Source organism: Strigops habroptila, chromosome 7 (assembly GCF_004027225.2).
Source record: "Strigops habroptila isolate Jane chromosome 7, bStrHab1.2.pri, whole genome shotgun sequence".
NCBI lineage: Eukaryota > Metazoa > Chordata > Aves > Psittaciformes > Psittacidae > Strigops > Strigops habroptila.
In genome coordinates this window covers 2,989,742-3,012,798 of record NC_044283.2, presented here as the reverse complement: position 1 = coordinate 3,012,798, position 23,057 = coordinate 2,989,742, and the positions used below count along the sequence as shown (strand labels likewise).

Genomic DNA, 23,057 nt, shown 5'->3' with positions numbered 1-23,057 from the left:
AAGGGGAATTGCTGCAGGTCGTGAAAGGAGACCCCACGGGAAGTCCTGGCTACATGTGACCCACCACCAAGCCCATCTTCTTGGGGTGCAGAGAGAGTCTTTGCTGCCCACTGGGGTTTCAGTGTCCCCTTGTTTCAATGGGAGGGATCAGCTGGGGGAACATGGACCTTCCCTAAGCGAGGAGAGGTGGGCACAGAGGGAAGTTCATCCCTTTGCCCTCCCTTTATCAGCGAGAGGGGATGCATGGGTTGAATCTCGCTGCTAAAGGGTCCTACAGAGAAGCTGTGGCTGCCCCATCCCTGGCAGTGTTCAAGGCCAGGTTGGACACAGGGGCTTGGAGCAACCTGCTCTAGTGGAAGGTGTCCCTGCCCATGGCAGGGGTTGGAACTGGATGAGCTTTAAGGTCCCTTCCAACACAAACCATTCTCTATGATTCTACAGGGTTAAGGGTGAGGAGAAACCGTGTGGATGAAGGCTCTGAGAAACCTCTAAGAGATGAACCCTCCTCTGAGCAGAGGATGGACCACATGCTCCTTGCAACCCCATCCCTTCCAATCTCTGCTCCATCAGGCTCCCTGTCCCTCCCTGAGGAAAGAAGGGAACCTCCGGAGATAACTTGCTTTCATCCCCCAGCCTGTTGCTGCCTACCAGCATGGTACCACGACAAACATTTGGGCAGGAGGCTGAGCCAGAGGCTTTTGGGCTTCATTGGAGGCTTCGCTCATCCCAGAGAAGCAGGAGACGGCGGCGAGGATGGGAGCTCCTGCAGCAGCCATCGCTCCGTGAGAGCTGGAGTGGAGGAGGTGTGAGAGCTGAATCACATCGGGATGCTCACTGCAAACACACCGCCGCAGGAGGAAGAGGATTTGTGCTGCCTCTGAATTGTGGGCTCTTTAGGAGAGTTTTTGCCTATTTTCTAACCATTTCTTATTTAAAGACAGGGAACTTGCTTTTTTTTGCCACGAAGGGAGACGACTGTAAACTCCCCCTGACGCAGACAAAGGGCAGATCGGTTGGGTGCCGACACAAAGCTGTGTTCTCATTGCTTGATGAGCCTGCTATTTGCCGTGACCAGAAAGCCAGGAACATTATGGGTTGCTCAGCAAGTAGGTGCCTTTTAAGAGACAATAAAGGTGTTCTATGTAAAGGGGAATTGAGTCAGCTGGAGCCTCTTACCCCAGAGTAACTGCATGGAACATCGGTGAGCAGCATCTGCTCCACAAACTACCCATTAAATGGTGACAACAGGGGGTTGTGACAAAACCCTCTGCTGTCACCTCAACCTCAGCACATCCACGATGTGCTGGAGACAGAGTGTATCGAGTGATTTTCCCTCTGAGGAGCTCTCTGAAGACCAGATCTCCTCATGTTTAGGTATGTGAGTCTCAACCCAGTGGCGGTCCACGTGGCTCCTGCGATGTCCCGGCTAGAACCCACAGGCCCTTTGTGTTGATTTTGCTTTTCCCACCTCATTTACTCAGTGCTCTGTGATGAGATTTCACTCCATGGGATCACGAAGACGCACAGTTACAAGTCAGAAAGAGAACCTGACTTTAAACATAGTTTTATTAAGGCTTAAATGTCTATCAGCCAGACGGAGCTGGTCCAGACACACGATGCAAACCGAGGGTGACGTTTGGTGTGATGTGATGGCTTTTTCTACAGGAGTTGCTATGAGCAGGATGAGATTGCTGCCACTTACTCACACGTTGCCCCTGGCCTCTCTTTGTGACTTGCTGGACTCCAGGATGGTTGATGTGCTCCTGCAGCACCGCGGGGAGGAAGGGGAGTGAGGAGGGGAAGGGGAGAAGTCAGATAGATGCATGTCGTCCATCACGAGGACTTCAGCTGGTCCACGACCGAATGGCTGCTCGTCAGATATGCAGATGGTTTGAACTCACAGGGAAGCTAAACTCACAGTCCAAAAGGCACCTATGCTAAACCACTGAGCCACTGGGATGGCGGTAAGAGGGTGACAGCTGGAAATCAGTTCTGTATAAATACATATTCCTTGTTAAAGAAGCTATGGCTTTTATTATCCTCGGATCGCTTTGCTCCGGCGCGATGCTCTAACCCCCCCCCCCCCCCACTACTCTGTAAGCACAGGAAGACCAAGTCCTCTCCACCACTATGGGTGCTCCTCTTGGCGAGCTCTCCCAAAGGCCTTCATCCTCCTATGGATCGACACAGCCACAGGGAGCAGCAGCAGCTCCTTGTTCTCATCCTCCTGGAAGGCTCCAGCAGCCGAGGGGTCAGAAGTGAACCCTCCTGACGTCGTGCGTGGCAGCCGCCCTCTTACAGCTCCCACAGACTATTGAGGATGGAGACTTCTGCTTCTCGGCCAAGCACGGGCGACACATGAGGTGGCCGCAGGGAAGCTGGTAAACGGGCTCCGTTTTGAAATAGGAGGAGAAGGTTTTGCCACAGGAAGAGCATCCTTGGGTCTGGCTGCTCCTGCCGTGCTCTGCGAAGGTGATGGGAGAAGGGGGTCAGGCAAGGGGGTGACAAGTCACAGCATCATTAGGATGGGAAGGGAGCTCTGGAGATCATCCAGTCCAACCCCCTGCCAAGGCAGGGCCACCCAGAGCACAGGAATGTGTCCATGGTGGGTTTGAATGTCTCCAGAGAGGGAGACTCCACAACCCCCTGGGCAGCCTGTGCCAGTGCTCTGCCACCCTCAACATGAAGAAGTTCTTCCTCCTGTTGAGGTGAAACTCGTTGTGGTTTAGTTTATGGCCATTGCTCCTCATCCTGTTGCTGACAAAGAGTCAGGCATCATCCTCCTGGCACCCACCTTTGAGATACTGATCTTCATTGATGGGATCCCCTCTCAGTCTGCTCTAGACTAAACATCCCCAGCTCCCGCAATGCGTCCTCATAAGAGAGATGCTCCAGACCCCTGAGCATCCTTGTGGCCTCCACTGGTCCCTCTCCAGTAGCTCCTTGTCTTTCTTGTACTGAGGAGCCCAGAACTGGACACAAGACTCCAGATGTGGCTTCACTAGGGTTGAGTAGAGGGGGAGGATCACCTCCCTCGACCTGCTCCCACACTCCTCCCGATGCATCCCAGGATACTCCCGTCCCTCCTGGCTCATGGGCACGCTGCAGCTCACGTCAACTGATCATCCACCGACACTCCCAGGTCCTTCTCAGCTGAGCTGCTCTTTAGCAGGTCACCCCCAACCTGTGCTGGTACTTGGGGTTCTTCCTCCCCACGGGCAGGACCATGCACTTGCCCCTGTTGAACCTCATGAGGTTTCTCTCTGCCCAATTCTTCAGTCTATTGAGGTCCCACTGAAAGGCAGCACTTAAGGTGTAGCAGCCATTGCCCCAGCTTTGTATCATCCCTTCATCCAGGTCACTGATAAACAGGACCAAGTCCATACTGTGCCATCCCTTAGGTGCCTAATCCTGCCTGGAAGCCAAGGACCCCACTTACTGCAGTTGTACAGCACAGCTCATGGCTCAGGACCACGGCCTGTTTTATCACTGCCATAAGGAAAGGGAACAGTCTACTTCTGGGGCAGGTTGTGCTCAGAAGGGGCTGAATCACCCCAGCATTTGCACCATCAGGCTTTCAATTGAGGACAGATGACTGTAAAGGGCTTTTCACTTCTCCCGAGGCTAAACCGGCGTCTTCCGCTTTCCAACGCTCGGATTAAAATCACCTATTCCCGAGTGAAACGCTTCAGGGATCGCTTTGCATTCCTGGCACACACCATCTATCAAGGGCTACTCAGTCAACTCTTAGCAGCAATTTGAAAGGGGACAGGGAAAGAAGCTTAATAGCTTCGTGTCACTGTGAAACAGCAAAAGCTATTGAGAGAGAGACAGCGCCGGCCCTTTCTCAGGGACATTTGGTCCTTCTGAACCCTCTTCTCCGGTAGATCCTCACGTAAGGAAAGAAGAAGAGCAAGCTTCAGTTCGGGCATCAGCTTGTGGAGGGATATAGGGAGGTTCAAAGCTTCCCTGTGCCCCAATGGAATTGTTTTGGGAATGCATACACAGCTGGATTAGCATGTCTAGCTGGTGGGATGAAAACTGTGAGGACTCGACAGCCTGGTCAAAATACAGTGAACTCCATGGGATTCTGGGCACACACTTGGCTGGTTGATCCATGATGTTGCTACCACTACCTGCTCCCGTTAAAGGTCAGCACGCTGCATGGTATTTGCTAGATTTACACCTCTCCAGCTGCATCTCCATACTAGGCTCCCTCCCAATCCACATGGCAACTCCCCAGCTTGCTCTGTGCAGCTAATAAGCGACAGTGGGGCTGGATTAGATGACCTCTGAAGGTCCCTTCCAACCCAAACCCAATCCAAAGTCTATGATTCTATGACTTTAAGCCACTCAGCCCAAATCCCAGAGCTCTGGGAACAGCCAAACCTCAACACGGGGCAAGCTCTCAGCCTGAATTAACCTGCTGCAGGGCTGGGCTCAGCACCATGTCTCAGCACAACGCATCCAGGACCGTCCTCGGGCAGCACAGACAAGTGACAGTGAGCACACCACAGGACTCATGCTGAAGCCTGCCCTGACTGAGGACATGGACACCACACCTCACTTTCTGGGGGCCAACAAGGTCTAACCTGCCTCAGTGAGAGAATAACCCATTAAATCTGCTGAGATAAAAAAGCAGGAGATTTGGGATGGTTAAGTAAAGCTTGCTGGGAGGCAATATAAGGTTTTAATATTGGGTATTTGTATAGTAAATGCTCCATCCCTGGCAGTGTTCAAGGCCAGGCTAGACAAAGCCTTGGGTGACATGGTTTAGTGTGAGGCATCCCTGTCCATGATAGGGGGTTGGAACTAAATGATCTTAAGGTCTTTTCCAACCCAAACCATTCTATGATGCTATTTCGGGGTCTGAAGCCCACAGAAAGACGCTGAGCAGCAGCACAACCCTCCCTTAACCCAGCCCCAGCTCTCCTCTCAGGCTCCCCAGGGTGAACCAGAGGCACTTGCTGCTTACCGAGGATGGAGCCCACGCTCCAGGAACTGCTGCAGCCTCCCTCGCTCTGTGCCTGCTGCTGGCTCTTCATCAGCTTGGCTGTGAAGGAGGGCATGGAGCTGAGCGCCGAGGTCAAGGCAGTGTCCAAACTCTCCGACAGCTTTTGCTCGTGAGAGACCAGATCTGCAAAGAGAAGCACAAGCTCGAGAAGAGGATGGGGGAAAAGGATGAGCACCAGGAACGCTGCTTTGCCTCTGAACCTTTGGGACAGTTCTGCTCCGGAGCCAGGCTGAGGGAGCTGGGCTGGGGCAGCCTGGAGAAGAGAAGGCTCCTGAAGGGGAGACCTTAGAGCAGCTCCAGTGCCTAAAGGGGCTCCAGGAAACCTGGAGAGGGGCTTTGGACAAGGGCCTGTAGGGACAGGCCAAGGGGAATGGCTTTAACCTGCCAGAGGGGAGATTGAGATGAGCTCTGAGGCAGAAGCTCTTCCCTGTGAGGGTGCTGAGGCGCTGGCACAGGGTGCCCAGAGAAGCTGTGGCTGCCCCATCCCTGGCAGTGTTCAAGGCCAGGTTGGACACAGGGGCTTGGAGCAACCTGCTCTAGTGGAAGGTGTCCCTGCCCGTGGCAGGGGGTTGGAACTGGATGATCTTAAGCTCCCTTCAACCCAAACCACTCTGGGATTCTATGATTTTAGGAGCCCTGCCACTTGTTTTCTTCAGAGGTCTCTTCTCACTGCTGAGGTGCCAGGATGGGGATGTAGTGCCTCTCCTTTGGGTCCTAAAGATGAAAAGTCCTGTCAGACACCCATGTCATGCCCAAGTGCCAACAAACATTCAGGTGCCAGCATGTATCTGCAGGTCTAAACATGGGCAAAACACCAAATAACCCAGAAACCCATTTCTCTCTGAACCCCCAAACAGCTCCACTGAGCTGGGAGCCCAGCACTCCCAGCCTTGCTTCGTGCAGCTAACTGGGAACATTGAAGCCACTATCTGGGAGCACTGATTTTATCCTGTCTCAGTTCTGAGCCAAGGGATGAAGCCAAAGGGTCGGACCCTTCCCTGCAGTGTTTGTCCTGTGCCACACCGAAGGCGTTCATTCAAGGCTGTGCACTAAGAGGATGTTGTCTGCATCACTAATCCTGTTAAATCCATCTCCCCAAGGAAGGCCTTTGAATTAGTGCTGCACATTTGCCACAGCAATCAAGGCTGATGAAACCCTGGAGCACGAGCTCCCTGGGCTGAGCAATGTGCTTTTGTTTATGTATGGGCAGCTCCAGGACCCCACAGGGCATTCCCTGCTCCTATGGGGCTGGGGCACATCCCCAGCGGGAGCTGTTACACATCTCTGCAGGAAAAATAACTGATGATTCCTCCTAAAACATGGAATGATATCTAGAGTGAGAGATCAGAGCAGAAATGTGCAGTCTGGCTTCTTCCTGTTCGTCCTGGTACCATAAACATCAGCTATCATCAACCAGGTCTTTAAAGACTTTGTTTAAGATCAAACTGAGCTTTTTCCTGTAAACATTTTGGGGGGAAAGGTGAAGGGAGGGACAGGTTCCAGCAGGAATTAGCAGCACTCAGAAGCTGTGGGCCACCTTTTGACATCTTACAGACCTCCAGGTTACAGAACACAAGAAAACTTGACTTACCTGCATTGAGAGACAGCCCCTACGTGACCGACAACCTCACAGACACTTGCTCCCTTCAGGCTCATCTAAATACAAGATTGCTAAAGACATCTCTTTCCTACCTTAGCTCCCATTTAAGTTTACCTTCCTCCTCCAGTGGGACCATTACCTAAAGCAATAACTCAGTTTAAGATACCAGAGAGAAGATTTAAGTGTTGCTGTATGCTGTAGTTATATGGATATAACAGTTCCACTGACAGCAACTCCAAGAGATTTCAGGAATCCCTGTGCCAACAAGGGAGAAAGCAAACATGGCAAAATAGATATGGATTTTGGGGGCAAGATCTAGCGTGGAATAAGAAGAGCAATTGCCTGGGAGCCACACTCTTGAAGGTTCTGGTCATTAGAGAATAAACCACAAAGAGCCAACAGATTTTAGGGAGAGAGCTGGGAAACTCCTTGGTATTTACCCCACAGATCCCCTTGGCTTTGTAAACACTGGCTCCTCCTCACCAGTCCTGCACTTGAATGCTGCTGGACCTACAAGGAGCATCCTACACTCCCAGTGCTCCGTGGATCCAAAGGTCTGTCTGTGCTGCCACAACACTGCCTTGCCTGCCTGGTCCAAGCTGTGGCAGGGCTGGGGAGGCAGGAGGGTGGAAACACTCAGCTTTCCAGGGAATTTATATGAGGACTGCAGGTCTGGACTGGTTTTCTGCCTCTGGGAGCGTATGCCCAGTGCTGTTGTCACTGTATTACTGAGAAAAACAAGGATAAAAGGAAACCAGGACCCATTTCCTTCCCCTGGGGACACAAAGTCGCATCCCTGGTCTGATGTCTCTAATGGTTTTCTGCTTTAACTGCAAACCCTGTGCAAGCCTCTCCCAGGCTGTGCTGTCTCCTCCTTGCTCTGAAGGAGCAATTCCCTTGCTGCTGTTTGTTCCAAGCACTGGGGAAACAATCTGTGCAGGGATACTGAGCGTGCAGGGAATGAGCTGCACCAACAGCCCAGGCTGGTAGTGCCTGGCCAGGGAAATCCTTGAGCAGGATTAGTGCCTCATTCCTGCTTTCCTCCCCACCTCACTCCTCAAGAGAAGATCCACATCAAGCAGGACTCCTCATGCACCAACAGACACTTCTTTTCCTGCTGTGGATACCTTCTTGCTGATGCAAGAACACATTGATGGGTAAGGTAATAAATCACTCATGATAAAGAGAATTTACACCAGCACATTGCAAGAAAAACACTGTCTCCACATGGACAGTGGCTTGAAAGCAAGGAGGAGAAAGGAAATAAATACAAACTAAAAGGGGAACAAGGTGACCTGAGCAAACAAGAGGGCTGTGAAACAGGCTGCACAGGTAACACAATGAGAACGATGAGCCTAGAGATGATAGGAAGTGAAACAGAATGGGAGCAAACAGCATCCAGCACAGCAGGTTGTGCTGAGGAGAGGTGAATGAGGTGATGACCTGACTCCCATGACATCTATCAGCAGCAAAATACAACGGCCTTAAAGCTTTGTAGAGGTGGGATGGGAATCTGCAGTGGAGCCTCCTGACTTGATAACCTGGCCCCAGGCTCTCAAGGAACACAAGGGACTTGGGGAGCCCCGGTACCTGTGGAACAGTCCATATGGATCAAATGTGAGTCACTGTCAGGTTTCATTTTTTTAGCACTGTTCTCTGAGGTAGACGTGACAAGTAAGTTTGTAGAGGAAAAATAAGGGGGCTGCACAGAGCTCTGATCCATGCAGTCCATTTTCCTCTTCAGAGAAGACATTGTTATGGAAGAAGGGACGAGCATTTCCGAGGCATGAGCCCTCCCCAGCAGGTTGGTGCCAGGAATGCTGTGCTGTAAGAGGAAATGGTCTATCCTGGCCTTGAGGGTAGGGTGAGGTAGGGGCTGTGAGTGCTGGCTGAAGGCCACCCCAGTGAAAGGATCACTGGGGACCCTGCCCCAGGACGCTTCGCTCCGGTTGCATTTCTCCAGCGTGGTCTGGTCAATCACCTTCCCCGAGGGCAGGAGCATGGGGAAGGTCATGATCTCCAGAGTGATGGGGTCCAGGAATTCCTCAGGGATGTCTTGCACGACGTCCACCAGCTTGCGGAGGGTCTGCTGCTCGCTGTCGTTGGCACTGAAGGGCACGCAGTCACTCTCCATCGGCGTCCAGAGCTCTGGCTTGAGGTTACCAACGTCCTGGGTGAAGAACTGAGAGGCCACCTGAAAGACACCCTCGATCACCTCCTGCGGGCAGGATTTGGCAGGCTGTCCCCACACCTCCAGCCTCTTAATGCAAGGCAGGCCACCTCCAGCAACATGGGTGATGCAGATTTTTAAGTGCGACACGTTGCTCAGTGAGGAGGGCCCTTTGTTCCAGAGGTCTTGAGATGCAGAGCCGGGGTAGGACAAGACATTTTCCATCTGATGGAAGGGAGGCCTCGGCTTGAAGCCTCTATGGCCAAATGTCACTTTGCTTTGATTCTTTAAGACAGCTTTGCCCACCAGCGTGAAAGTGTCTTTGTCTGACACGGGCTGACTGGCCAGGCCTGAGAACTGACCCTCAGGGCTCTGCCAAGAGGTTTTATTGCATGAGGTAGAGGTGTAAACTTCGAGCCCAGAGAAGGTTTGGTATCCCCCAGATGAGATGTCAATATTAATCCTGCAGATCTCAATGTTGAAGGGAAAAGAGATGGTGACGTGGACTGGAGGTTTGATGAAGTATTCGCTGCGGAAGCCACGGTTTCTCCTGGCCAGGTCTTCAGAGATGAGATTCTCCACTTCGTAACCATCAGCAGAAATCTGTGTTTCGGGAGAAAACTGCATTTAATTTGGAGCCAGAAACTAAAACTCACTTCAGAAGCACTGATGGAGAGACTCAGGATGACAACTGGGAACCACGGCTGCGATTTCACGTGCAGCTGAGACAACGCAGGTAAGAGATCCCTGCTGCTGAGGCCAAGCAGACCCACTCCCACCCTCCTCCATATGGTCCTATCCATTCTTCTCTGCACCCCCTGTTACCTGACCAGCCATTTGCAGAGCTGATTTAACAGCTAAAAGAGGGCAAAAGTGTGGATGGTTTGTGGTTTTGGATGGGTCAGTGAACTACATCAAGTGGGAGAGTGTGGCTGGGAGCAGAGCGTGTGTGTATGGTGAGATCTGAGCCTCCTGTCCTTCAACAGTGGTGAAACCTTACATCAGCTTATCCATGTGGAAAGAGATCTCTTGAGAAACCAAGTGGCAGGGCTCCTAAAATGACAGAATCACTGAATGGTTTGGGTTGGAAGGGACCTTAAGGCTCATCCAGGTCCAACCCCCTGGCACGGGCAGGGATACCTTCCACTAGAGCAGGTTGCTCCAAGCCCTGTCCAACCAGAGAAACCTCTGGAGGTCAGCTAGCCAACTGCCTTCTCCAGCTTTAGCATCAACCCTACCTATCCTTATAGACCCCAGAGCAGTCTTCCGATAACTAAAGGGGACCTACAAGAAACCTGGAGAGGGGCTTTGGACAAGGGCCTGTAGGGACAGGACAAGGGGAAGGGCTTTAACCTGCCAGAGGGGAGATTGAGATGAGCTCTGAGGCAGAAGCTCTTCCCTGTGAGGGTGCTGAGGCGCTGGCACAGGGTGCCCAGAGAAGCTGTGGCTGCCCCATCCCTGGCAGTGTTCAAGGCCAGGTTGGACACAGGGGCTTGGAGCAACCTTGCTGAGAACGACAGGAGACTGCTGAGCTTGGGGGAGAAAGCTCTGAGCAAACCACCCAAATCACAACCCTCCCACATCACTGGAAAGCGATTTTAACTGACAAAGATGCTCTCAGCTTTGCAGACTAAAACACCTGCACTTTACGTGCAGCTGCCCTCAGTGCTGCTGCTGGCACTGGACATTCACAGCCTCCCATGTTAAAACCCCCTCTGAACCAGCCAGACCACACAAAACGATGGGAGTTTGCTGTGAGTTGCTTTGTTTTCTCAGGAGACCCTGGCATGGGCAGCCAAAAATCAGTGTGCCAGAAACACCAATTATAACAGATGAGCAGTGAATAGATCCCCTGAGCCCAAACCAGTCCAACACACCACTTCCACCTGATCCCTCCATCCCTCCAGCTCCCTAAAACCCCCCTCACATCACTAGTTTACCTTGTTGCAGTGAATTCTTGGCTTGAACTGTGGGAGACAGACGTTTATTACCATCTTGGCAGTTGGACAGAGCTCAGTTTCTGAGCATCAGATTCAGCTTGTAAAAAAAGAGAAGAAAGAAAAAGCAAGTGAACATCACTGAACATCTGTGAAAGGATCTTGGTTTGGAGCCTGTATGAATTACAAGCTTGTTTTGGAGCCTGTATGAATTACAAGCTTGGTAGGTCCTAGAATGCAGCTCGGATCTAAGTCCAGGAGGTAAAGCCAATATAAACCCCAATGACTGTGGTAGAGAGATGGGATGGAGAGGAAAAGATGTGCCAGTTAGTGAACCCCCGGAGAAACATCAAGAGCAAATGGCTATTTTAGCTAAAACCATCTTACCTATGCATGGACCAACAATTAGATGTGAAAGCTTATCAAAGAGGCAGGAGGTTTGGTAGATAAAGCATCAGAGTGTGGCTGCCCCATTCAAGGCCAGGTTGGACACAGGGGCTTGGAGCAACCTGCTCTAGTGGAAGGTGTCCCTGCCCGTGGCAGGGGTTGGAGCTGGATGAGTTTTAAGGTCCCTTCCAACCCAAATCAATCTGGATTCTATGATTCTATCACATGAGGCTGTCAAAGGAATCAGTGTGAGGTCCTGGCAGCCTCAGTTGGACGTGGAGGACATGGGCTGTCATCCAACCAGGGCATTCAGCACTGGTGCCCATTCCCACTGTGTGGCCTTGAGCTCCCCATTTCATCCCTGTGCCTGGTTCCCCCTATGTGCCACATCTACCTGTGCCTTCAGCCTGAGGCAGGACCTGCCTGTGCTTTTGGACAACATGCAACACAACAACCTGGGATGGGGCCTCTTGGGATGAAGGTAACACCAGTCAGCACTAACACACTGCTGCGAAGAGAAATGTTTCTTGAGGGCTTCGGCACCCTCAGAGATAAGCTAAGATTCAACCCAAAGATTAATAATTGGTATTTAATACCTCCAAGGGAGCATCTAATAGCTCTGAGGGAGATGATCTGTGTTATGAACACAGACCCAGCTGATTCTTCTAACAATGTTCATTAAAGAAACTCAAGTGAATGCACCTTCTCCTCCATTGAGAAGAATGTGACTCGAATCAGTTATATCACATCCCTTCTAAGAATGAAATTATCTGTAAGAGTTTTAACCTTACAGTAACCTTAGTTTTAATATCTCATTGCCTTGGGCAACCTTGCAAATCAGGAACCCGCTGCTTCCTTCAAGCACAAGCAGCCCTTTAATGATTTTTCAGCCGAAGCTGTTAGTTTAGCCAAAATGAAATTGGCCTTTTGGGGGCACGTTGGTCCAGCCACTGAAATGCAGTGTTAAGGAGCTCCCTTTGCCTGCCTGCAAAGCACAGGGCTGCAGCCTGGGTCTGGAATGAGCAATGTGGGATCTGAGGTACAAATCCCACAGGAAGCCAAGCCTGCAGAGAGCACAGTTTGAAGGTTACAATGGCAATGCTTCACCAAAGTAGGTCTGAACCTAAAGAGAGCTGCAGCAAGGCAGGCAGCACCACTTCTAGCCCAGTATTTGGTCTGGAAGCCACCAAAAGCAATTCCTGCTCCTCAACAGGGGAAGAACAGTACAAGCATAAAACAATGTTTCTCTGATAGCACTTTCTTGGCTTTCTGAGCCTCAGAGGCTTCCAGTGCAATGCTGCCAGTGAGGAATTGTTCAGACAGGCTTTTAAAGTGGTCTGACTTCTGGCACCCACATCCTGTGGGAGGAAGATTGCTGGTTTAACTCCAGGCTGTGTGACAGAACTACTCTTTTTGGTTCATTCTGAACCTGTTGCCTGGTAAATGAGCTTGGCCCTCAGCATTGGTGTTATGAAAAATGGCAAAACAACTCTTTGTTCCCTTTCTCGGAATGATTCAGGATCTGCCTTCTGTTCTAGTTTCTCCTCCCATCTCTTTCCTCACCTGAAGACTTCTCCATTCCAATCTGACCAGCGCAGTGCATTCACCTTCAGCAAGTCTTGGTGGTGAGACCTTCCCTTTACCTTTGCAACCTGCAAACTCCATGCTTTAAGAACTCACTTCTCACAAGCCTCTGTCTATTGAGATCCTGCCTACATCTGATGCCAGTTTCTCCTGTGGACCCTGTGGTCATGCAACCTCCTCTTCCATAGTGCTTCCTCAGGCTGGGCAAATCACAGATGGGTAAAACCACTCCTCAGGATACTCACATCTTCTTCCAAGCCTAAAGCTGTTACTAAGGTTGCATCCTAAATCTTCATCCTTTTCTACCATACTCTGTGGCAATCAGCTCTGGTTAATCACACACAGTTTATTCTCTCACTAAACTTGCTGTGTTTCAATTCAGCTGCTCCTTGTTCTGCAGCATGAGGAGCTGTGTATGTGTATAGAGGTACCTTTTATAGGATTTTCTCCTGTTTGTGACCCAGACACATTTAACTCAAGCTAATTTTCCAGCTTCAACATCTCAGGAAGAAAATACATCATTCTGCACATCCAAGTCACTGTCCCTTCTACACTCTTGCTTCACAGCACAAGTTGGTCACTGAGTTACTTTTCCCCATGGCTGTGCTTTGTTTTACTCTTCCCATGAAAACAGAACTCAAAAGACAGACAGTGGGGATGAAGGGACAGATTAAATGAGAAACTGGGATGAGATTAGGACTAAGATTTCCTGTAAAGAAGGGAAGCGGGAACTGGCTGGATGCACTGTGAAAGGATAGTAAATGGGCTGGCTGAGGATCAAGAATCAGCAGGGACAGGCAAAGGGAGATGAGGGGAACGGGTCAGAGGAGCACCCAGGATCAGACGGGGACAGTGAGCTCAGGACCCCATTACTAAAGTCATTACTCATCAAAACAAACAACTCAAGATCATGAAGGACTCGGACTATGAAATGCCATCAGGATGTCACACAAGTGTCCATCTCCCTTGAGTGTGTCTCCACAATGGTGAACACAGACCTTTCGATTGAGGCAGGGTGATCATAGAATCACAGCCTGGTTTGTGTTGAAGGGACCTTAAAGCTCATCCAGCTCCAAGCCCCTGCCACGGGCACGGACACCTTCCACCAGAGCAGGTTGCTCCAAGCCCCTGTGTCCAACCTGGCCTTGAACACTGCCAGGGATGGGGCAGCCACAGCTTCTCTGGGCACCCTGTGCCAGGGCCTTCTGTGGTCTTGGACAAGTAATTTAAACCCAGGCTTTCTGGAGCTAGTCACTAAGTACCTTCTTGGTGTCTTACATACAACTAGGGAGCTGCTGCAAAAAGGAACATGCATACGAAACATCCCTCCTCTCGGAGAGAACCATCACCTGAAAGCCCAAGAAGAAGCAACTCAATCCTCAGAACAGTGTGTAGAACTCAAGACACCTGAGCAACAAAACCACAGCGAGCCACGTGAAGGAAGGTGAAACCAGCAGCCTCCAGAGCAGATGCTCCACACAGCTAGAGTCTGCACAGGACTCATTGTCACCCGGCAGGGGAATCACCTCAAGGTGGATCTGTCAGCCCCATTCGGCAGCAGACATCATCAACAGGGTCAACCAGATGCAAATCCTCTCTGCCAGATGCTGCTGAGAGCTTCAGCTGAGCATGAAATGAGTATCTCAGGGTCCCAGCACCCCAACCTTCAGCCCCAGCTTCCATTCCACTGCCTAGCTTTTACACACAAGGAGCTTAGACTGCATGTCCACCAACCCCAGCTCGACGGTGATGGAAACAGCAAGGAAATACTGTTTCTGGCCAACTTCATGACTAAAAATCATCCCAATTCTCTTCCAAACATCACTGTTCTGCTCTCAGAGAGTCACCAAATCCATCCACTTTCATTTAGGGCGGGGAACAAAGAGTAACCACAGAGAAAAATGCACAGGCCAGTAGTTTTTATTTGTCGCAGAAGCATGTTGAGGATCTATGCACAAAAGGAGAGCCACACGACTCAGCAGAGCAGAACTGCCTAACACAGCAAGAGCTGAGCACACACAGAGCACTGCCAAACACTTAACCAACACACCAAGACCATTCAAACCAGTAACCAGAGAGCAAGATGCACTGGGGAGGCTCACCCCACCAGCCTTAAGCAGCCCTGCTGAGGAGGGCTGGGTCGAACACTTTGTAATGGAGGTAGCTCAGTTTCTCCAGCCGAGTGCGTTTGAGCAGGGGAAACCATTCCCAGAAGGGAAGCTCAACCACCACGTACCCCAACTGTTGCAGCTGCCGCCGCTTCAGGCGGTGCAGCCCCAAGAGGCGTCTGGAGCAGTAGCAGTAGTGGTTTCTGTTGGACACCTGAATAGCCAGTTTCACCCCTCGAGGATGCCCGTTCGGCCTAAGAGATGGGGAGGCTTCAAGGCAGGCATCTGCAAGAGATGCACCTGAAAGCACAGCACGATCCCTCCTCGAGCCTGGTGTCCAGCCTTGTTCTCCTTGCTCCTGTCTGCGAGTCCTGGCTTCATTATCCACTTCCATAGGAGCCTGGATGTTAGATGTCCCTTTTATAAGCTGAGACATTAAGTCATCTGTTAGACTGACCCCAATGTCTTTTAGTTTCTTCTCTCCAACAGTGCCTTTTAAGTTGAAAGGGATGGGATGTCCATCCATAGCCAAATGGACCTCCAGATCACTGGATCTCGTGTGAGGCAGGATCATGTGGTTCTTCACATACTCGCGGCCACCCAACATGCTCTCCAGCAGAGATGTGGCTTCCACAATTTCAGGCCTGACGTAGATTTCTCGCTCTGCGAAAGTCAAAACCATCTCAGTAATCTCTTGGGAAAGCTGTGGTGGAAGCTGGCTGCCTTGGTAGCTCGGGCACTCGATTTCAACGCTCTTACTAAGGGTGAACAGGTCCTTTTGGAGCTCATATTTACTACTTCTCGTTCTCTGGATAAACTCATCCCTCAAAGCATAGTGTATCAGCTCCTCTGGGAAGCGTTTGACAAATGCCAGGCCAAGCAAACCAGTAAGGAGATGCTCTGGAAACTTGGCAAATTCATGGAGTTTTCTATGCATCTGCTCTATGAGGCTGGAGTAAAACTCTTCCTCATTTGGAGGTTCATAGTCCAGGCACCCAAAGGACCACAAGAACTTGGCAGCGTCTTTGCTTCGGCAATAAGCCACCTTAGAAGGCAACGACATGGCCACAGCAGCCATAATGCCTTCGTCAAAGTAGTGCAGGGATGAACAGGTAAGAGTGATGTGCATGATGCCCTGGATGTTTATGGTAGGAATCCGAGCAGGAATAACCTTCCCAAGTTCCTTCAAGAGGGGTAAGTGGTCCATGCGAGTGTAGCGGAGTATCTTAAGCACGTTCACCAAAGCATAAGTGCTCATGTCTTCCATCTGCAGCGAGACCCTGTCTGCAATTCTTCTCATGACGTGGTCAGAGATACCACTGAGGGACTTGAAGAGCCCCAAGCAGACAGCACCCACCTCCTCCAAGGTGAAGGAATCCAAGTGCTTCAGGATCATGCTCTCCACCTTCTGCATCAAGTCCGCGGGTGACCGCCGGCCTTCCCCTATGATATAAAGGAGCTGAACAAAGTGGGGCAAAGTGAGGTCTTTCCAGTGCATGTTGGCATAGCTGAACAAAATGCTGAGGTAGGAAGGCACGCTACGCTCCAGGCAGCGCCAGCAGTCAGCCACCAGCAGCACGTGGTCCAGGTTCATGTCCCATACCCGTCGGCAGAACTCGTTCTCACATGCATTCAACAGAGGGTGGGTTGGTGGGACGACCAGACGGACACAAGCCTTCAGAACATGGATGAGATCTGAAGTGCTGAACAAGCCCATGCTTTTGACTGCACAGTGACACAGTTTGTTAAACGTGGGGTCAGACACCAACGCTGCGTGTTGTTCCACTGGCAAACGACTCAGCTTGACAAAGTGATCTGTGATAGTTGCCGGACTCTGGTTGCCCTCAGAAGTTGCCACGTTGTGTAAAATGGAGTCACCTTCTTCTAAAGGAAGGGTCTCTACTGGCTCAGACGTGTCATAGCTGAGAGATCTGTATTCAGGCCTCCCCTTCTGAAACACACGTGGGTCCTCCTTGGAGTCGTGCAGCTCTGATTTCTCCTTTTCGGCTTCCTCCTTGGTTTGTACTGCAGAGAGACCTGCTGAGATGTTCTGCTCGAGGAGTGGTTTGGACCTGGGCTTTGGCAGCGCCTTTCTGATGGGTGGCCAAGCTTGAGAAGAGGTGGAACCAAGCGTATGCTGAACCTGTGTGGTGCCAGGGCTGGTGAAGGTGTCACCACAGCTCCCAGCAGCATGCAGCTGGGAGGCAGCTCTGCTTCGGGCATAAGCAGATGGATTATACAGCACTCTGTAGTCCAGTGGATTCAGCAACTGGATTGTGGCTGTAGATTCGGTTCTGGTGGTGGCTGTTTCTGGGGTCTCTTCCTTGTCCTCCTCACTTTTGCTGCTCCCACTCTTGGCCTTGCACTTGGCTGTAGTTGAGAATGTGGTCACCCTGCTGAGCCTTGGAAATCTTCGGCATATTAGCACTGTAGCCATGGATCACAATTTACTGGGCTCAGAATTGCTTCCAGGTACTGAAAAAAGGGCAGACGAAGAATGAGTGGCTTCCACCTAACACAAAGCACTTTTAATCTATCCTTTATGCTACCAAAAAGGGAGCTGATGCCAGTGATTCCCTGAGCCATGGCAGATGTTGCCCTGCAAAGCTTTAAGGTAGCTGCTATCAAACATCACGTCATGCAAAGGCAGTTCAAGACAAGCACCCAAATGACCTCGTATACCCAAAGGAGGGGTACACGGCAGTTGCTACCCAGCAACTACAAGTAACCTGGCAGAGACTATGGGAGATGAGACAAAAATCACTTCCTTCTCATATTTAAGAGACTCGAGCTGCTTTTCTTTCATTCTAAACAACAAAAACATGTTTGTGCAGCAGAGCTGAAGCTTCAGCTGATTTATGAGAAGCTCCCCACGACCCGGCTTCAGTGTGTGCTTGAGCCCAGAACCCCACTGTGTGCTGGGCTGCACCCCCAGAGCGTGAGCAGCAGCTCAGGGAGGGGATCCTGCCCCTCTGCTGTGCTCTGGGGAGCCCCCCCCTGCAGTCCTGATCCAGCTCTGGGGCAACAGCACAAGAGGGACGTGGAGCTGCTGGAGCGAGGCCAGAGGAGGCCCCGGAGCTGCTGCGAGGGCTGGAGCAGCTCTGCTCTGGAGCCAGGCTGAGAGAGCTGGGCTGGGGCAGCCTGGAGAAGAGAAGGCTCCTCAAGGGGACACCTTAGAGCAGCTCCAGTGCCTAAAGGGGCTCCAGGAAACCTGGAGAGGGGCTTTGGACAAGGGATGGAGGGACAGGCCAAGGGGAATGGCTTTAACCTGCCAGAGGGGAGATTGAGATGAGCTCTTAGGCAGAAGCTCTTCCCTGTGAGGGTGCTGAGGCGCTGGCACAGGGTGCCCAGAGAAGCTGTGGCTGCCCCATCCCTGGCAGTGTTCAAGGCCAGGTTGGACACAGGGGCTTGGAGCAACCTGCTCTAGTGGAAGGTGTCCCTGCCCATGGCAGGGGGTTGGAACTGGATGAGCTTTAAGCTCCCTTCCCACCCAAACCATTATATGACTCTACGAGATGCTACACGGCAAGTTGAGAACCAGAGGGTTCCAGCTCTACACTCAGACTTGGGAGCGTTTCCCATAGTTTTAAAGTATAAAGGCTTACAAAATGCCAGGTGCCTTCCTAACTCCTGCCTAAAGCAGCTACAGCAGAGGGTGAGGATGAGAAACATGTCAGGAGTGAAGCTGTGTGCTGCCAGCATGCAGGAGTTGCCAAATGAGCCTGTTTACAATGATTCAGATGCTGATTAAAACAAAAGCACCAGGTCAGTGCTCTGTTCAGAGCCCACCCTGATCCCACCACATGTGGCCAACCCCAAAAACGCATTTATACCAGGCGTTTGCAACTGCTGTAAGATCACTCGTGCTTTAAGTACCACAGGGAGCTGAGCAACGGGGAAAGCCAAAGCCTGGCAAAGATGCTACAACACACATTAGCTTCTGTGCTCCCCACATGGGGGAAATAAATCCTTCACGGGCATCCCTCTGAGCTCTGCAGACACATGCAGCTTTCGATGACAGCTGGATCAAGATGTCAAATAAGTGCAGGGAAATTCAGTTTTGCAGCAGCAAAATGGATGCCTGGGGGGAAGAAGATTGGGGATGAAGGCTGTGGCTTTGGGGTATGAGCAGGAAAGGGCTGCGGTGGGATTCTGTGAGCTCTGCCTGAATATAAACTGGTTTTATTGAGTACAAGAATGTCCCCATCTCCCGTGATCCATTATATGGTCTATTCCTGCATCACAACAGCAAAACATCAGCTGCTCTCAAGGAACAGTGAGATGGGGAAGGGAGGGAGGATGGGGAGAGTCGAAGTGATGGTCTTTGCTCCCTCTTGGTGCCAGATGTGAGGTGCTGCCTGCTATGGGGATGGTTCCATGGCTGTCTCATGTGCCCTGAACTCTCCCACAGCAGCAAAAGCAGTAACAACCAGACAGGCAGGCAGGCAGACATGCCTGATGTGGCCAGGCACAAGCAGCCTGCTGCTCTCTGCAGGGTGTTTTCTCACCAGGCAGCTTTACCTCTGCCTTTTGGTGCTCAGCTCCTGTCTGAGGACAGGATCTCAGCACCCAGTTGGCATGGGAGTGCTCCCCATCTGCTCCAGTGCAAAGCCAAGTGGTTCAATCCCTCTGGGATCAACTGTGTCGACTCACACTGTGGCAGACGAGGAGATCTCACACCCTCTGCTCCACGGGCAGAGCTTGGGGCAGCAACAGGCAGCTGGGCGGTGAGAAAAAGCTGCTGGAGCTGTAACCCTCTCAGGAGAGGTGAAACAAGCAACCTGGGTGGAGAACAGGAGGCTGTGGGGGGAAAAAGAGGGAAGGAAAAGATGAAATGAAGATTTCTGGAGACAGCCATGTGAGGAGCACACAAGAAAGAGGCCAATGTATTTTTAAGATGCCTAGTAAATGGCTGATAGATATTGAGATGCTCAAGAGCTGCTAAGCTTGCTGGGCACCTTATTTGTGTCCAAAGCACATCCACAAGGCAGCCACCCAGTGAAGAACAGGCTATGCTCCAGAGACCCCAGGCACTGCTGACCCTCACAGCCAAGCCAGGCAGCTGCAAGGCTGTGACTTGTCCCCTTGCAGTGTGAGAAGTCAAATCATGACAGGCAGGAGAGACTCTTCCTGCCTGGTGAGACGGGGGAAGAACCTGGACAGCAAAAACTGAGCCAAGAGCTGTGATGCTGTGGTGCAGCCCAAGCCTTGCCAAGCCAGCAGCAAGCAGGGGCTGGGTTTCAAAGCTCTCCTCTTTAGGACAAGGAAATATTAAAGGAAAGTATGATTTCTGGCTCTGCTGGCTGGGATGCCCAGCCTGAAGTGGCCACAAGTGACAGATCTGTCTTTGTATGGCTGGAGACATGAAGTGGGCAAGGCTCAGATCTGCAGATTTTGGGGAAGGAGAGCCCGTCCCCTCCAACATCACCACCCAGCACCTCCTGGAGGCCACTCTCAAGGACTGCTTCAAACTGCAAAAATGATCTTGGACAAGAAGAGGTTTATCTGCCCAAGGTTTTCCGAAAGACTTTCCCCTCTGCCTCTGTTTCCCATGTCTCCTACCTATTTTTCCATTAGAGAAAGCAGTGCTGAAATAGGCCATTTAGTGAAACCAATTCCTATTCGCTGCTGAAGGTGATCCTACCTACGAAATCCAGCACTCTGCTGTCACCAGAAACACTCCCCTTGGTGACAACAGCCCCGCTCCAAAGACAGAGAATCAAAGTCAAGGTGTTGACACACTGAAGGCGAACGCTGTGTGCCTCTAATACCATCCACATCATTCTGTGCTAAGCTGTGACACGTTTGGGAAGGTATTCCCAAAATAAAGAGAGAGAATTATTCCTCTCCTTCCTTACTCGAGATTCAGCCAAATAAGAGAACAGGGGAGGGAGGTTGGCATGGGTCAAGATACTTCAAGCACCTTTGAAAGTATCAGGTCCAAGTGGCCTTTTTGCCCATGATTTCCACCCACCCCCAGCCTCAATCTTTGTGATCTCTGAAGTTTCTACAGCATTCCTCTTCCAACTCAACCTACGCCTCTCCTCGATTTCCCTCTCTTCCTGTTATCCTGAGTAATCAGCCTTCCTTCCTCCTTCTTGTTCAACCACAGCCAAACTCCTTCCCACCTCTGGGCAAGTCTCTGCAGAGATTTCACTTCCAGTGACTCCAAAAAGCCAGTCAGAGGTTTGGAGCTGGGCCCTGCAGCTGGGAATGCACTTTGTGGAGTTCCTCTGGGATGGAAACACCTTTGTGTCCACGTCTGTGTCACATTTACAGCTGAGCTCTGGGCTAAGAACACACGTGCACAGCTCAGTGTTAGCTGGACATGAGGAACGGTCCAGAGACGCTGTGGCTGCCCCATCCCTGGCAGTGTTCAAGGCCAGGTTGGACATAGGGGCTTGGAGCAACCTGCTCTAGTGGAAGGTGTCCCTGCCCGTGGCAGGGGTTGAAGTTGGATGAGCTTTAAGGTCCCTTCCAACACAAACCAGTTTGGGATTCTGTGACAACGACATTCCTGGAGGGATGCTGCTCACCACGGGGTATCAGCTCTGTGAAAGGGGGACACGCTTTCTGTGCTTCTGGTCCCTCTGAGACCCTCACGAGACACTCACAAGACCCACACGAGGAGCCCACCCGGCCCTGCTGCCCCCTGCCCAGCACCACTGATGGTACCCGAGCACCCAGCACCTCCTGGGAACACCGAGGAGCTCCCGATCCCAGTGGGCAGGGATGTGTTGGGAGCAAACCAGCTCATTCTGGAGGCCAAGAGCCTCCAGTTAACACCCGCCCCGGGCTGCGGAGGGAAACAGGAGAGAAGGAGTTTCCCCCCCAACAGATTCCAACGCGAGAGGGAACAAATGTCACTCTTTTGCCTGCTCGTGCTGCTTCATCCCTGTTTTCAGCACCTGCCGGGCCTGGAAGGCTCCGGGCATGGGGATGGCTCCGGGCATGGGGAAGGCCCGGCCAGCACTGGGGCAGTGTGGCAGCTCCTCACCCCTGTGACCATACTGACACACATGACACGTGTCTTACATGCATGTAACACACGTGTCTTACATGCATGTAACACACATGCATGTACACACACACGCATGTACACATAGGCATGTAACACATGCATGTACACACGCGCATGTAACACATATGCATGTAACATGCACGCATGTACACACATGCATGCAACGTACACATGTAACACACATATGTAACGCACGCATGTACACACATGCATGTAATGCACGCATGTACACACGCACATGTAACATGCATGTAACACACATGCATGTACACACACGCATGTACACCCATGCATGTAACAGGCATCTACACACATGCAACACACTCGCACGTACACACATGCAACACACTTGCATGTACACATACGCATGTAACACACTCGCATGTACACACGTGCATGTATCACATGCATGTAACACATATGCAACACACTCGCATGTAACACGCATGTAACACATATACATGTAACACGTATGTACACACATTCGACACACACGCATGTAACATACACACATAACACACGCATGTACACACGCACACCTAACACACACGCAACGTAACGCCCGCATGTAACACGCATGTAACGCCCGTAACACACACGCACGTAACGCGCATATAACGCGCATGCCGCGCACACGCCACACACGTGCACCGCGCACACGTGTAACACGCTTGCAACACACACGCCGCCCGCACGCACGCGTGACACAGGCGCACGTGGCACACACACACGTGTAACACGCGCACGGGGCGGGACGGGCCCTATCCCGGCGGGTCCCGGGACGGGCGGCGGGACGGGGGGGGGGGGCAGAGACCCGCACATGCGGCGCTCCCCGCTCCCGGTGAGGGGGCACAGGAGGGGACGGGGAAGGGGAAGGGGAAGGGAAGGGGACGGGACGGGGCAGCGGCCGCACCGCTCGCACTCACCGGGGCCCGGCTCCGGCCCTGCCGCCCGCCAGCCCCTCCGCCCGGCCACCCCCGTCTCCTCCCGGTTCTTCCGGTCGCCTGACGCTGACGCAGTGCCGCTCAGGACGGCGGCCGGGCGGGACCGCGCACCGCGGCGGCAGCGGAGCCGGCAGGTGGCGGCAGCGGCCGCGCTGGGGGACGCGGGGACGGGGAGAACCCGGGACCGCCCCCTCCCGGGGCCGATCCTCGCCGCAGCGCGGCCCCGGGGCGGGGGCAATAAGGGTGTCCCGGCGCCGGTACAGCCCTTGGGAGGGTGGTTTGTGGTGGGTTG

The 23,057-nt window shown here is 52.1% G+C and overlaps 2 protein-coding genes across 7 annotated transcripts; both read right to left on the bottom strand.

Moving 5' to 3' along the window:
- Positions 1-1,548: 1,548 nt before the first annotated feature.
- Positions 1,549-22,833, bottom strand: UBOX5 (U-box domain containing 5). Of its 5 annotated transcripts, none has more exons than XM_030492551.1 (5): positions 22,748-22,833; positions 10,725-10,821; positions 8,205-9,387; positions 4,976-5,137; positions 1,549-2,464 (listed from the first exon to the last, which is right to left on the bottom strand). In XM_030492551.1, the coding sequence occupies exons 2-5, from the start codon at positions 10,776-10,778 to the stop codon at positions 2,253-2,255; spliced, it is 1,611 nt and encodes a 536-aa protein (XP_030348411.1). In that variant the 5' UTR covers positions 10,779-10,821; positions 22,748-22,833; the 3' UTR covers positions 1,549-2,252. The 5 variants fall into 5 exon arrangements, with proteins under 5 accessions (XP_030348411.1, XP_030348412.1, XP_030348413.1 ...); XM_030492552.1 differs by lacking the exon at positions 22,748-22,833 and adding an exon at positions 19,322-19,402; XM_030492553.1 differs by lacking the exon at positions 22,748-22,833 and adding an exon at positions 14,929-15,017.
- FASTKD5 (FAST kinase domains 5) lies at positions 14,597-22,793 on the bottom strand. 2 transcript variants are annotated; one of them, XM_030492549.1, is made up of 2 exons: positions 22,748-22,793; positions 14,597-17,275 (listed from the first exon to the last, which is right to left on the bottom strand). In XM_030492549.1, exon 2 carries the CDS (start codon positions 17,235-17,237, stop codon positions 14,805-14,807), a length of 2,433 nt encoding a protein of 810 aa, XP_030348409.1. In that variant the 5' UTR covers positions 17,238-17,275; positions 22,748-22,793; the 3' UTR covers positions 14,597-14,804. The 2 variants fall into 2 exon arrangements, with proteins under 2 accessions (XP_030348409.1, XP_030348410.1); XM_030492550.1 differs by lacking the exon at positions 22,748-22,793 and adding an exon at positions 19,322-19,407.
- Positions 22,834-23,057: the final 224 nt, after the last annotated feature.